The sequence below is a fragment of the Rutilus rutilus genome (assembly GCF_951802725.1).
Source record: "Rutilus rutilus genome assembly, chromosome: 13".
NCBI classification, from domain to species: domain Eukaryota; kingdom Metazoa; phylum Chordata; class Actinopteri; order Cypriniformes; family Leuciscidae; genus Rutilus; species Rutilus rutilus.
In genome coordinates this window covers 34,322,684-34,338,071 of record NC_140218.1, presented here as the reverse complement: position 1 = coordinate 34,338,071, position 15,388 = coordinate 34,322,684, and the positions used below count along the sequence as shown (strand labels likewise).

General features: G+C 42.2%; 1 protein-coding gene across 4 annotated transcripts; it reads right to left on the bottom strand.

Annotated features, from left to right (window-relative positions):
* Positions 1-941: 941 nt before the first annotated feature.
* Positions 942-9,797, bottom strand: tp53inp2b (tumor protein p53 inducible nuclear protein 2b). 4 transcript variants are annotated; one of them, XM_084427336.1, is made up of 4 exons: positions 9,498-9,792; positions 6,973-7,315; positions 3,835-4,264; positions 942-2,885 (listed from the first exon to the last, which is right to left on the bottom strand). In XM_084427336.1, the coding sequence occupies exons 2-4, from the start codon at positions 7,094-7,096 to the stop codon at positions 2,618-2,620; spliced, it is 822 nt and encodes a 273-aa protein (XP_084283462.1). In that variant the 5' UTR covers positions 7,097-7,315; positions 9,498-9,792; the 3' UTR covers positions 942-2,617. The 4 variants fall into 4 exon arrangements, with proteins under 4 accessions (XP_084283462.1, XP_084283465.1, XP_084283463.1 ...); XM_084427339.1 differs by having other exon boundaries at positions 942-2,882; positions 3,835-3,964; XM_084427337.1 differs by having other exon boundaries at positions 1,886-2,882; positions 9,498-9,797.
* Between the last annotated feature and the right edge of the window lie 5,591 nt (positions 9,798-15,388).

Sequence of the window (15,388 nt, the reverse complement as noted above, 5' to 3'; positions counted from 1 at the left end):
AAAACAAAGAAATAAAAGCATATTTAGATTTACATTATACTTACATTATTTTGTTAAGAGATAGCTAACTACAATAATAGATTTACAGATTTTGGCAGGTGATAGGAAAGACTGCAAGACGAATTCTTAAAATGATTAAACATTAAATGACAGAAGAAATAAAGAAAATTGCATGTAAAATCAAATAATGTAACAACAGTGGTATCGACAACATGGCAAATGTTGGTTCGTTTCGTAAAATACCCAGCAGACGGAAGTGTACTCAAGTTTTTGAAGCAACATACGGTTAAACGATACCATGAAAACAGAGAGGTGATGTTTCAAAACGCAAACACTGAACTGTAAATAGATTGCAATTATATACATTTGAATGCAACTAATTGTTTACCTCTTAAGGTAGCTTTTCTCCCCAACTCATGCATGTTGGAATGGCATCTCATTCACCAATGCAAACGAAAACATACTGCTAAATACCATGATTCTCCATAAAACATATGACAGTGCAAACTTCTCAAAAAATGTACAAACAGTCATATAATTATATACTTTCAGCACCATTGTTAGTCTATTCATTACTGAATACACATATAAGATAGATCACAATGTGGTGGACGCATTTCCCAAATGTGTTGAGGGTGTTTGCTGACTATCGAGGAAGAGCACATTTTAGGATAGCTAGTGTGAGTGCATGTGCACCGAGTCCGTCACAAGAGAGACGCTGACCCAACAACCTCTGACAGGCAAACATCAGAGTGCATTGAAGATGTAAATCACAATCATATAATCAATTTAAGAGGCGTGATGAAATAATGACATTGTCTGAAAACGGATGAATTGAGAAATGGTCATTAAGAAGTCTCTGTGGTCACAGTGATTTCTCACACAAGTATTACACGTGCGGGACAGGGTAACTTTCGAGCCTTTTTATGGGGGGCGGGGGGGGGGGGGGGGGTATTTTTGTAAGCAAAGTATAATGTTTTCCTTTTCATTTTGAGGTCATTTTAAGATTCTTGACATTTTTTGTAAGAGTCACCCATCAATTATCCTCCACAAAGCAAATAAACAGTCATAATCTATACTCATTCTTTAACATGTGGCCTGTAAAGACATTGCACACTGCCCCGACACTCCCGCGATATTTTCCTATTAGATCAGGTGTTGACAGGGAGCTATACTTCAGCTTCACGTCACATTTTAGGGAAACGCTAAACAGCTATATCCCTAAAAGATCACTGAAAAATAATAATTAATCTAGTGTTGTTGGCATAGTATCAGTCCCGTCCATGATGGGCCCTCCCTCAGTTTAACCTATACAGGCTCTGTTACAAAATCTAGGGAGCTCGATTACTTTAGAAGCTGCCTCAAGAGACTCCATTTCAGTAAAGTTAGATGTTAGCGGGTTGCTAAGCTAATGCAAGGCAACACTCTAATAAACACAAATTCATGGTACACATACATATTGGGTGAAAATATCTATTTTTAAATAGACTGGGGTATTCATTACCATGCAGAGTATGTATAGAATTGACGCTGCCCGCTTTCTCCACCATTTCACCATTTTTTTTCCCCTGGAACTAACTTCTCTAGGAAGGGTTCTGCCTTTGCAGGAGCACACCTATGAAATTTGTTCCCTATTGTCATAATAGCATAATATTATAATATAATATTGTTTGGGAGTTGAATTACTTTCGAAAGTTAGCACCATAATGTTGAAAATCAGGCAGCAACATCTACTTTGACATAACCTTTTTGCAAACATATTCCACTATAGTTGTCTGGCTCTATAAACTCTCAACTGCTTTTATCTGTTTAATTCTTGTTCATACTTTTATCTACGTACTTTTCATTTTTGTTGTTTTCAAGTTGACTCTTTCGTTGCTGTAGGACTTTACTACATTACATTACTAGGTACAATTCTCTTCTGGAAATCTTAAGCCCAAAGTATACTTTGGCTGTACGCGATCCCTGATGGTGGACGATGCACGTACAACGGCACGTGTGTGAGTCATTTAAGCGCTTGAATACAAAAGTCCACTAGATAGTGCGCAGGCGCCGAACGCACCTTTCCATGCTCAACCAAAGAGTATACTTTGAAAGGCTCAGAGGGTAACACCGAAAGTGAAGTATACCCAGGGCTTTAGGGTAAATGCGTTTAGTGTTTGGCTCTTTTTGTCTGCTAACTAAATTGTTTTTGAAAAATTAACCTCATTGTATTTCAACAAACAGCGCTAATGTACCTGAAGTGTCAGTGTTATACATTTAGAGGGATGTTGTATGTAAAGATACAGAGTTTACATGTGTCTCCTTTTCTGCTATATTCCCAGATTGGAAAACGTTTTGTTTTGTACATGGCATTTAAGCAAATATACGGATCATCTTAGACAGAGTAATTGTGCTTTGTGGTGGCCTGCCTGCCAGATAAGAGTGAGAAGAGGATAAAGATAAACTAGCTTGTGCTCAAGGACAAACCTGATTAATATGAAACTGAATAACATTATGGACGTAAAACGAGTGAAAGCAATAGGAGGACATTTGAGAAGGAGGGGGATTCATTGGTAGGTATGGGTTTCTTGGGTTGTCTATGTGTAATAATGCCCTCAATGTAAACTTTGATGCCTCAGTGGCAGACGTTGCGCTGGCACGGTTGGTGCAGGAAGGAGTTGCGGGTGTGGGTTGTGCGCCGTTGGACCTGTTCACGCACACGGTTTTGGCGCTGTATGCGATTGCGTGCCAGGTGCCGACGCTCAGTGCGGGCTTTGGCCCTCTGGACCCTGGAGACCTGGGTGACTTTAGCTAGGGCACCTGCCTGTGCGGCCGCTCCTCGGGTCACCCGTGTGGTCATGCTGCTCCTGGTCACAGCGGGCACGGCTGATTCAGACATCCTGCTGGAAGAATGGGAAACATTTGAGTGAGAATGGAAATAATGGTGTGAAACTGGAATGTGAAAAGTAGTAAGATGGAAGTCAGAATTAAAGACAGTTTTTGATATTCAGCATGATTTTTATTTGATGTAAGTCAGGGGTGTCCAGTCCTGCTCCTGTAGCTCCAACTCGCCCCAACACACCTGCCTGTAAGTTTCTAGTGATCCTGAAGATCTTGATTAGCTGGTTCAGGTGTGTTTAATTAGGATTGGAGCTAAAGTCTGCAGGACAGAGACCAGGACTAACATATCCTACAATATTAATCGTATACAGATGTTAAATGCATTAGCTTGCAGATGAGCAAAAATGGCTATCAACAGCCAATCATATTTCAGGAGCCAATATTTCCAATTACAAATATCTGATCTTTATGATAGTGAGAATATTAGTGTAGGGCATTTTTAAGAGGCGGTGTACCAAATCTGTAAAAAAAATCATCCACCAGGTGGAATTATAATACGCAAATTTCTTATAGAATAAGTAGGCCAAGGCTGTGCAATTCCAAGGCAAGGCTGTATGTCCTGCAGAGTTTAGCTCCGATCAAATTAACCTGTCATTAGCTTTTTTTTGTAATCCTGAAGACCTTGATTATCTGGTTCAGGTCTGATTAGGGGTGGGGCTAAACCAAGGATGGGAAACTTCAATCCTGGAGCCCTGCAGAGTTCAGCTCCACCCCTAATCAAGCACATCTGAACCAGATGATCAAGGTCTTCAGGATTATTAGAAGGCTAGAAGGCAGGCAAGTTTTTATCAGGGTTGGAACTCAACTCTGCAGAATAGTGGACCTCGACCAGAGAACCCCTGAATTAGGTGCAACACAATGTTAATGTCATCAAGCGATAAATAACGATGTGTTAGTCCTTCCATGTTTTTTCATGTAATTCAGAGTTACATGTGTAAAACTTTTTTTTACCTAACACTGCCGGCCAGGCTGGTGGTGCTGTCTTCCATCGGAGGGAGAGGGCCAGCCGAGACGTACACGGACATGCTGGGGTGCTCGATGAGGAGGTCCTCCATGGGACTAGCCTCCGCCGTGGCTCCCTCTGCAGTAAAACAGGGGGGAGGGGTGACAAACCAGCTCTCATCCATGCTGCAGTCACTACAGGAGCACGAGCCCCGCTCGCTTAACAACACATTCACTTCTACTGACTCAAGGTGAGAGAAGGAGGCGGGATCAGGAGGAGAGCAGATGGAAGGGGAGGAAGGATGTGCTGCCTCTCTCCTGCCTGCTCTAGTCCTGCGGTTTTTGCAGGAATGAGGAGAGGGGCCACATATCAGAGATGCATGACATTCACTGCGGGGACAGGGGCGTGCTACTGATGCTGCCTCTGGCACATCTTTGCCTTAAGTGAAGTAGGAAGAGATAGAAGACAGAACAGGGTGTATTTCCAGAATGTGAAAGGTTTGGTTGAAGCCATGCGAATGGGGGATGCCAGTACCATGAGCACACATACCAGTAAAAGGAATTCATTCAAATATGGAGAAATGAGAAGGGATACAGAAACAACAGAAAAACATAGAGAATAGGAATACTGTCATTAGTTTCTTGTAACCCTTTTAAAATATTGCTATTCTCTAATCACCATGTACTACTTTGTAAAGTCTCAATGACTTTGTTCTAAAACCTAGTGATATGTAGCAACACTGCCTCAACTTTTGGCTTTTGTTGGACTATTGGGAATAATGGCTAATGGGGGAGATTGGCAAAGAAATTTCACACTTCACCTTACTTCTGTTCTGTGGGCGTGACAAACCTCAGAGCTCAAGGGGGTGATAAAGTTATCTTTGAATGACTGTTTATTAAACCAGATTATTATTCAGGTAGTTATAAACATGTAGGGCTGTCGCGGTGAAAGAATTTCCCTTATGGTGATTTTGAGTAGCTCAACATTGAGATATGTGATATTATTCGCATTTATGTACATATATTGTTCCCCTCGGTTAAAACCCCACGTTCTGGGGAGGGGGCAGGTTTGGGGGTGGTGTTCCCCTCGATGGAAATTGCATTCCATGGGGTGGGGGAAGAATCGTCACCACCTTTCTCGCCTCTAGCGACACCTACTTCTTTCGGCGAGATTTCAGAGTGCACATTCTATAAGCACTTTACTATCCTGTGAAGCAGGAGAGGATTTGTGAATGGCAATTAAACAACACAAACAGGGTTGCCAGGTTTGCGTAAAAAACTCAGCCCAACTGCTATTCAAAACCCGCCCCATCACGGCCAAAAATAGCTCCATTGTGTTATGGGGGCTAAAAAGCGAGGTTCCTTGGGGTGAGGCGGGGAGGGGATCCCCAGTAAAAATCACGTTCCGGAGGGGAAAAAGTGAGTTCCTTGGGGTGAGGTGGGGAGGGGCTCCCCAGTAAAAATCACGTTCCAGGGGCTAAAAAGTGAGTTCCTTGGGGTGAGGCGGGGAGGGGATCCCCAGTAAAAATCACGTTCCGGAGGGGAAAAAGTGAGTTCCTTGGGGTGAGGCGGGGAGGGCCTCCCCAGTAAAAATCACGTTCCAGGGGCTAAAAAGTGAGTTCCTTGGGGTGAGGCGGGGAGGGGATCCCCAGTAAAAATCACGTTCCGGGGGGTAAAAAGTGAGTTCCTTGGGGTGAGGCGGGGAGGGGCTCCCCAGTAAAAATCACGTTCCAGGGGCTAAAAAGTGAGTTCCTTGGGGTGAGGGGCTCCCCAGTAAAAATCACGTTGGGGGAGTAAAAAGTGAGTTCCTTGGGGTGAGGCGGGGAGGGGCTCCCCAGTAAAAATCACGTTCCATGGGCTAAAAAGTGAGTTCCTTGGGGTGAGGCGGGGAGGGGCTCCCCAGTAAAAATCACGTTCCGGGGGTAAAAAGTGAGTTCCTTGGGGTGAGGCGGGGAGGGGCTCCCCAGTAAAAATCACATTCCATGGGCTAAAAAGTGAGTTCCTTGGGGTGAGGCGGGGAGGGGCTCCCCAGTGAAAATCACGTTCCGGGGGTAAAAAGTGAGTTCCTTGGGGTGAGGGGATCCTCAATAAAAATCACGTTCCGGGGGGTAAAAAGTGAGTTCCTTGGGGTGAGGCGGGGAGGGGCTCTCCATCAAAAATTACGTTCCGGGGGGTAAAAAGTGAGGTCCTTGGGGTGAGGGGGTGAGGGGATCCCCAGTAAAAATCACGTTCCGGGGGGTAAAAAGTGAGTTCCTTAGGGTGAGGGGCTCCCCAGTAAAAATCACGGTCCGGGGGGTAAAAAGTGAGTTCCTTGGAGTGAGGCGGGGAGGGGATCCCCAGTAAAAATCACGTTCCGGGGGGTAAAAAGTGAGGTCCTTGGGGTGAGGGGGGGAGGGGATCTCCAGTAAAAATTATGTTCCGGGGGGGTAAAAAGTGAGTTCCTTGGGGTGAGGGGTTCCCCACTAAAAATTACGTTCCGGGGGGTAAAAAGTGAGTTCCTTGGGGTGAGGGGCTCCCCACTAAAAATTACGTTCCGGGGGGTAAAAAGTGAGTTCCTTGGGGTGAGGGGTCCCCAGTAAAAATCACGTTCCGGGGGGTAAAAAGTGAGTTCCTTGGGGTGAGGGGCTCCCCAGTAAAAATCACGTTGGGGGGGTAAAAAGTGAGTACCTTGGGGTGAGGGGCTCCCCAGTAAAAATCACATTCCGGGGATAAAAAGCGATTTCCGTGGTGGGGAGGGGGGTGTCTAGCACAATCTAGAACTCGACACACAAAATTGAGCTCATGTAGCTAGACATTTTTATGTTAACACACTCAAGTAAAGTATGTTCACGTCTTTAGCTTAGCAACATGCTAATGTCAAACGCTATTGGAATCAACAATGTTAGCATTTGACAATTCTTAAGCGTTTTTTGTGAAAAAGTGTTCCATGGTGGTTATGATAATGATGTCTTAGAAGATAATTGCCTATATAGACAGTAAATAGTGAGGCAGTTCACTAGGTTTTGGAACCAAGCCAACGTTTTCTGAATTCATATAGATTGATCCCCTACAGTTTTGCCTTGTTACTCCAACATACTCTAAAGCTACCTTAATAAATTTAGGTCCCATTAAAGACAGTGTTTTTCGTTGTTTGTGTAGGACACTCACCGGGCAGATTGACCAGAAGCCATCCCTCTTCATCAGCCTCAGTCACACAGGGCTTTGGTCCCTTTAGTTCTGGAGTACCTTCTTCCTCACTCCCAAATAACAGACTGCTGAGCCGCTGGAACATGGCTGCCTCGGAGGTCAAAGGTCACAGTTTTTTGTTTCCTGAGGGATAGCTGCCTTAGAAATTTTTGTTTTGTTTTATTAACTATAGTGACTAATGTTTTTTTTTTCAGTGATGTGACGGATGGCTGGTTGATCACAGACGTATTGGCCTTTTTTGTTGTAGTCTCAGAGAAGGCGCAGTACAATATAAGGTCTCACTTGGTTGTTGTGGTGCAAAGATCTACATTTGACAAAGACAGAAAAAAGAACAGGAGGGATGGTCAAGAAAACCATTTCATGAAATATTTTTCAGGGTTTATGAAGGTAAAGACCTTTTTAAGTAACTTAAGGAATAATTGAAGGGAACACAATACATCAATAGAGTCAAGATTTTGAAAATACAACTTTCAGATATCCATTACTTTTTAATTCATTTTACAAAGAAGTAGCTTGAATTGCTCTGCTCCCAACCACTAGAATATGGAAATATATTTTACTGTATCTTCTAAACACACTGCACAAAAGTGATGTTCTTCCTCTGTATATTTGTCTTGTCCTCCAGTGCAAATGTCTAAAGATTCTTAAATCAAGATCCATAAAATATGAAGTCTGTGAATTTTCAGTGAAAAGTCTGTGAAATTGATCAAAATTTAGTGAGTTTATGATTAAACGAATAACAATTATCTGCCAATGGGATAAAAAAAAAAAAAAAAACTTAATTCAAAGGGAAGTTTACATAATTCATTGATAGATTCATATATTTGTTCAAGAGTTAATTTGCATCTCAAGTAAATGTATTTTGAGATTTAAAGATGTTTAGATATTTGTATTGGAAAACAGGACAACATTACTAAGGAAGACATTGTTGCAATGTATGCAACCTTTAATGCCATGACTTTATGAATTTAAGATGGTCTCTGATTTATGACCTTTAAGGCCTTCATTTGTGTAAGAGCGAATTAAGACTTAAGGCACTTATTAGATTTTTTAATGTCATCTATAAATAATCTATAAATAATTGACATGGGATCTTTTTTCTCCAATTTTGGATTAAAATTTATGATCAGAACTTGTTAACTATGACCGGAATATGAATATGAAATATGACCAGTACCTGTTCTTGACAGTTTGCTTAAGATTCACCCAGGCCAGAATATTATCATAATATTATTTGCACAATTCTCTGCCTGTCTGTTCACCAACATCTATTTGCATACCATATGACTCATTAATCAGTTAAATTAAAATGAATCGAATTTAAAACCATTAGAGACATTTAAAATAACATCAACTATTCATACAGTTAATTTATGCGCATTATAAATTATCTTTGAGGTGATGATGAGTTTATATCCATTCTTATAATTTTCTTGTGTTAAATAATTAAAATAGATAAACAGTTTATTCTAATGTCATAACACTAATCTTATTTTTAATTCACTGAACTGAACTGAACACCCTGTAATTTCAGTCCCATTGGCTCCCCTACAGGCAGGCAGTGTGAATCTTTCTGTCAGTGGGCGGGGCTTCAGATGACTGATGACGCAAACGCCATAGACGGAACAGACCCCGCCCTCTTCAGACTAGCGGACAGAGGCCGCAACAACAGAAGAGAAGCAGGACAGGTTCGTTTTGATAGAAACACGAAAATAAAAACCTGTTTATGAATACAACAAGGTATAAAAATAGGTTTTTTTTAATCCTTTTAGGCCAAATGAAATGCGTACATCAAACATAATGCGTTGATTAATAATAAAAAAGGGTTTAGCGTACGTCTGACAGATGCAGCTTGAAAGAGAGACAGAGAGAGAGAGAGAGAGAGACTGAGCGCAAAGGGTCAAAGCAATGACAGCTCGGATCAAGGGTATTACCAGCACTCTCAAATCGCTCAAATAACCACAGACTGTATATATCAAACCGAAAAATCACATCCTATTCAGTTATAACGTTACAGCTGGTTTAATCAAAAACCGAGGGTCGATAAACGGGCAATGTTTGTCCCAGGTTTGTCCCTTACGCAAAATGCCAAAAGTTACATCCATTGGCATTCAACGTCGACTTGAAAACACAATTTTGGCATGAATGTTATTTTTTTAAGACGGATTCTGTGAGAAGAGAAATCAGAAAACCGTCGAGAAAACTGGCTTTGGTCAACGACTGCGATCTATGACGAGAGCAAAACAGTGATGATGTATGATAGGAACGAGAGCGCGCGCGTAATAACGGAAAACAGAATAAAATACTGTTCAGAATCAGACAGATCCGTTTATGGGCAATCTATGGTTTATGCACAGCTGTTGTTATCGCTGGCGTTCAAAGCAGGTCAGATCTAGAGCAGTTTCAACAGACCGACTCAATCCTGCTGCAAAACAGATCTCGCTTTAAAAAGACAGAAGGAGATGTGTATGTATTTAGCGTCTTACCTGTGTTACCTGCAAAATTATTCAAGTTGTAAACGCGACGACCACACAATAAAAAAAACAACAAAAAAATCTTAAAGCATAGCTTTAGGTATTCTTTTTATATGAGGTAGTAAATTCACACAAAAAAGAAAAGAAAAGAAAAAAAAATTATGAAAATAAGTCTTTCTTCTTAGAAGAAATCGACGTGTAAGTTCTGTTTTACACGACGTTTGAGCCGCAGTATCTGCGAGCTGTGTGTGTGTTTCGGCAGATATGGTTTGGGATGTTATTGCTTCGCCCAGCTGATCCGCAGATCAGAATACAGAGCGTACAAAACAGCTGATGGTGACGTCACGGCGCTCGTAGCAACGGCCCGGACCCCGCCCACCCCGGGCGCTGGACCAATCACAGATTTACACCAGATCTAGAGCTGTAAGCGAGCGGTGGGGGTTGGGCTGATAGTCTTATCCATAGAAATATATATATATAGATGCCTCATAGACCTCATTCAGTCAGTGCCATGACAGCGAGGCTGTGAGGGACAGACTTACCGTGTTTTCAATGGCATTTGCTGTAAATAAAGCTCCTCGATCACTTATACATTTCCATAGCTCATACTGTCCTTTTTTTTTTTTTGTCTACTGGAATTTTTTCAGAAAGATATTTTTGCAGTGTTTTGTCAGCAGATCAATCCAAAAACACATTATATAACAGTACAACCCACTGAAGAGATGTATGTCTCACAGCATCACTTTTATTCCAGTTAAAAATAGAATAAGGTCATCAGCGTCTGTTTCTATGGGCCGCTGTATGCAAGCCGTCCGCCATATTGGAACGGTCAAATCCGGTCCGTGAACGTTCGAGAGCAAGTTGACTGAGCGTCTGCAACTGTAGTTAGACGCAGGAATATCATCTTCAGCAATTGATTTAGCTAAACTAACACAACATGAAGGCATTAAAAAGTTACCATTCTAAAAGTAAAAACATTATAAAGTACTATTGTAAAATCCTGTAATATGGAGGTAATGTTAATAAAAACACAAGCCAACACATTCTAAAATGTGAAAGTTTAAACCATTTCTTTGGGAATTTAAATCTCTTCGGTTTTACAACCAGAAGCTGTTGTGTTGTTGTGTTGTAGTGTTGCTGTGGCGTCATTGATTGTTATGGTGAATGATGACACGCTGACTGTTCCAAGATGGCTGACGCGCTAGTGTGTCACTCAGGAACGTTCGAATGTGGCATCTACGTATACATTTCTATGGTCTTATCATCTATTCTTTGCAAGCGGTGCTCACTGCAGATCCAAATGCTGTCCAGCTCCCCCTCAGTGGATCTAACGGGGGGAGGGATCAAGCTATGGGTCGGGTTAGGGGGGTGGTTGGACCTTCATGCTCCACCCATGACCTCCAGAGAGGGGGAGCTGGATGTCATTTGGCTCTGCAGTGAACATCCTCTCATTCCTTGACCCTTTTGAAATCGCATACAATCAGCGTTAAGATGACAGCATTTGAATGGTTTGAATAACAAGAATGTATAACAAGAATAACGGTTCACAGGTGTGTTTACACTGCTAATACGTGTCGTTTATTTAGAAAAGGTGAAAATTAAATGATCAAGAGTTAGAATTTCATGACTGTGGAAGATTTGGAAATAAAGGCCAAGCAATCTGTGGTTAAAGATATAAAGCGATGATTTCACAGTTCCTTCTGGTTTCCACTGGCACCAGTTTGAAACATGCTGTCCCTGGGCTTTGTTTGGATGAGCTGCATATACTCTGGTATATACTCAGAGGTCGTGTTTTGTGAGCTCTGTCTCTTTAAACTGTGTTTGTAAATATTGCCTGCCCACATTCCTCCATTCCAACTCACAGTGGGGGGCGGGGCTTAGACTGCCACGTGTCACCAGTAACCAATCACAACACTCGGTCTGAACACTGACATGACGTCGGCAGCCTGTGGAGGACTACGGATATAAAGAGCTTGATGGTTGACTGGCGTTTTCAAGCTTCAGGATCTTCAGATAATAACTCAAATGTAGTTCCCTGTAATTCGGATTGTTTTCATCTGCATATTTGCTCTTATAGCAGATATATGATAATTTTGCATGGTGTTTACACAGCCTGGTAAACAGGCGATTTTAGCAATAACAACATTTTTGATTGTACATATAAGAAATAAGAGAGCTATATGTATTGTAGGATTGCTGTTTTTGATTTTGCTCAAAAATCCTAGCAGTAGAATTTAAATTGCAATAGTAGCCGTTTATAGCCTATAAAGGTTACAAATGATGTTATAGAGATAGATGTTGCAACATCAATTACTATTTGTAGATGTGCTCATATTAATGAGACCAGACATCGGTTGTTGTTGCCAGTCGTTCCAGTGATTCTTCATTTAGTAAAAGCAAGTGCACACAGCCACATATTAACCATATGTAGTCATTTCCACAGTCATAGAGATGATCCTATAGTGTGTGTGTGAACTCCCCCCCGTTCACCTGCTGACTGCACTCACACACCCTGGGCGAGGTTGTCATTACTAATAAAATAATAACAATAAACATGGACATGATCCTTGATAAAACTGCTGAAACAGTTTTGTAAAAATAATAAACACAGAGGTTCTTTAATCTGTGAAAGCTCACGGGCAGGACACAACATGCCCCAGTGTTCGGTTCGGGACATGATACATATTAAACTACGTGTCCTGTCAATAACTGATGTTTCACAATCGTGAATGCCCCCCTCTCTCTCTCTCTCTCTCTCTCTCTCTCTCTCTCACACACACACACACACACACACACACACACACACACACACACACACACTCTCTCTCTCTCTCTCTCTCTCTCTCTCTCGCTCACACACACACACAATAAAACACACAGAGACTCACACTCTCACCCACACACACACCACACACACACTCTCTCTCTCTCTCTCTCTCTCTCTCACACACACACACACACACACACACACACACACACACACACACACACACACACACACACACACTCTCTCTCTCTCTCTCTCTCGCTCACACACACACACAATAAAACACACAGAGACTCACACTCTCACCCACACACACACCACACACACACTCTCTCTCTCTCTCTCTCTCTCTCTCTCTCTCTCTCTCTCTCTCTCTCTCTCACACACACACCACACACACTCTCTCTCTCTCTCTCCCTCTCTCTCTCTCTCTCTCTCTCTCTCTCTCTCTCTCTCACACACACAATAAAACACACAGAGAGAGTCAGTCAGTACTAGCTTTGTATTTAGTTTCATTAGATTTGTTTTCTTTGTTCCTGATCTCTTGTTTTTGCTTTTGTTAACTAATCTTTTATTTAGTTTCTTTTTAGCTTCCCTTCAAGGTTGCAGCCTTGTTTTATTTCTTTGTTTTCTAATTCCAGTTATTCAATATCATTTATTTTCCCTTTGCTAGCTCCAGTTTTCTTTTCTTATTTTGTTTTCTGGTGTTCTAGTTTTGCCACTTTTTATTTTGCTCTTGTCTCGTGTTGTCTCGTGTTGTCTCGTGTTGTCTCGCGTGCTGCGGGTCCTTCTACCTCGGACTGGTTCAGGGTCTGTGTGCAGCAGGTATCAGATCTCTGCCTCATGGTTCTTGCCCTGTCTTCACCTGGTCACGTCCTTGCAGTTCTTCGACCTGTTGTCCTCTGGCGTTGGATCCATCAGTCCCCCACAGCTGTCCTGTCACAGTTTCCCGTTGACCCTTCGGTTTGGACCGTTCCTGCCTCACCCTATCTTGGACTGTCTTCTGTTAATAAATATCACTACCTCGCTCATTCTGTGTCTGGGTCTCCCCATCTGAATCTTGACACATAATGATTAATAAATCGAAGTATCAATCATTTGCCACCTGTTATATATACCAAATTATATGTGTATATTAGCACCGTTTGCTTTTGGGATCGATCTGAGCGATGGACCAGGAAACAGTGATGCGTGATGGCAGACTTAACCGGATCTTTATTTTTTATTTCCTTTAACTTAGAAGAGCACTTTCTCCAAGAATGCTTTAATGTTGCCCAAAATCAAACATTCAGTGTCTGGTGGAGGGCAAATTGCACTCATGAACTAAAAAGGAGAATTTTGCCCACAATGTTTCTTTAAGCAACATCAGCTTCTGACTCAACCAATAGCGTGACTGTGGGGTGGTGTGGGGTGGGGTGGAGGATATGGTTGGAAAACCTGTTTGGAAACAATCTTTGCAATTCTGGTGCCATAGACCTTGTTCAGGTTAGACACCATATCGAATTATTATTATTATCATATTGAATTACTCGGATGAAAACGAGGCTGTGAGGCAGAGGTCACCAATCTCGGTCCTGGAGGGCCGCTGTCCTGCAGAGTTTAGCTCCAACCCCAATTAAACACACCTGAACCAGCTAATCAAGGTCTCAATAGGCATACTAGAAACTTTCAGGCAGGTGTGTTGGACCTGGTTGGAGCTAAACTCTGCAGGACAGCGGCCCTCCAGGACCGAGTTTGGTGACCCCTGCTGTGAGGGATAGATGTTCCCGCACTGCTATGAAGATCCTAGATCATGTTATTTTCACAACTCACGTTTTAAAACTGATTCATGGAGTTTTTGTCCACTGAAAGATGCTTCATCAGTCTTTCATCAGTTCAAGAGTTATGTTGTTAAACAACAGAACAATCCATTAAACGCACTGTGTTCTGTCCCTCACAGCCTGAATGAGGCTCTGTTTACAGCTGGTATTAAGATGCGTTTCGGTCGATCGGATCACAAGTGGACGACTCTAAACACAGATGTAAACGGGGTGTAAAATGTTTAGTTTGTCCACTTTCAGCCACTTCCAGAGGTTGAAAACACATTCGACCGGATTGCGTTAGTAGTGTAAACGCTCATGTGGTCGAATGTGTTCAAACAGACACAAAAGACCGTCTTCTCTCCGTCTACTGAACTAATGCGTGACATTATGAGAAGAGCTCTAGACAGACGGGGTTTAAACTGTCGGCTGGAGACTCAAGTTTGGTTTGAAGATGAAAAACATATCAAGCACAATGTTCTCTCACCATTCCTGATTTCTAACACACTCACAGCGTTCGGCTGGTCTTGTGTCTGTCAGAACAGAAACTAAAGCTGATTCTCTCCGTGTGTTTCCCGTCGTCTCCGGCCGTGTTCATATGTAAATTACATGAGCTTATTTTATCCATCAAAAGATCTGAAAAAGCACAAACATTTACCCGCCATAGACCCTCTGCTCGAAGAAATCAGGACAGAAGTGGATGAAAGTGGACAAAAGAGACGATTGAAACACCAGGGGTAAACGGGAATGTGTCTCCCTCGTCTGTGTGATCAGATCGACCAAAACACTCTTAACACCAGGTGTAAACAGGGCCTGAGGTCTATTGCTGCTGACGTTACACACCACAGCTAAAGCACATTCCTTGAAACATCAGATTCTTGAAATATCTCTGTCTCGGTGTTTCCACCCTTGCATACTTCATGTAGCCTACTTGTTTTGCAGCCACATCCTCTCTTAAAGCGCAGTTTTGTCAGCTTGTTTGGCAGGCGTCTTTCTGCAGGCATTCACCTTAACTTAAAGGTGAATAAGTGTGTGAAAGTACACCGTGCGGCTGTGTTGTACTTTAGCAGCCTGTGCATGACCCTGAGTAACACTATTCTCTTTTCATGAGCATCACAGAAGCCCAAACGGCATAAAAAACAGTGGAAATTGTAGTGTTTAGTTTAAATCTGTGTAGTAAATACACTGTAACTAGCTTAGCGAGTGGCAAATGGGGTCCTAAAGTGACTGTGAAAGACTTTCCCTGCTGGAAATCTGCATGTACACCAGATGTCTGATAACAGAGAGATAGACGGCTGTTTTGAGAGCAAGCTGATTTTATTGGAGCTCTCCAGCCT

Bases quoted from the DNA above. Each gene is read 5' to 3' on its own strand.
- tp53inp2b (XM_084427336.1), bottom strand. From the start codon at position 7,096: ATGTTCCAGCGGCTCAGCAGTCTGTTATTTGGGAGTGAGGAAGAAGGT. The intron at 4,265-6,972 runs GTGAGTGTCCTA...ACTTCACTTAAG, and splicing joins GCTTCTGGTCAATCTGCCCG to GCAAAGATGTGCCAGAGGCA. The intron at 2,886-3,834 runs GTAAAAAAAAGT...CCATTCTTCCAG, and splicing joins AGCCTGGCCGGCAGTGTTAG to CAGGATGTCTGAATCAGCCG.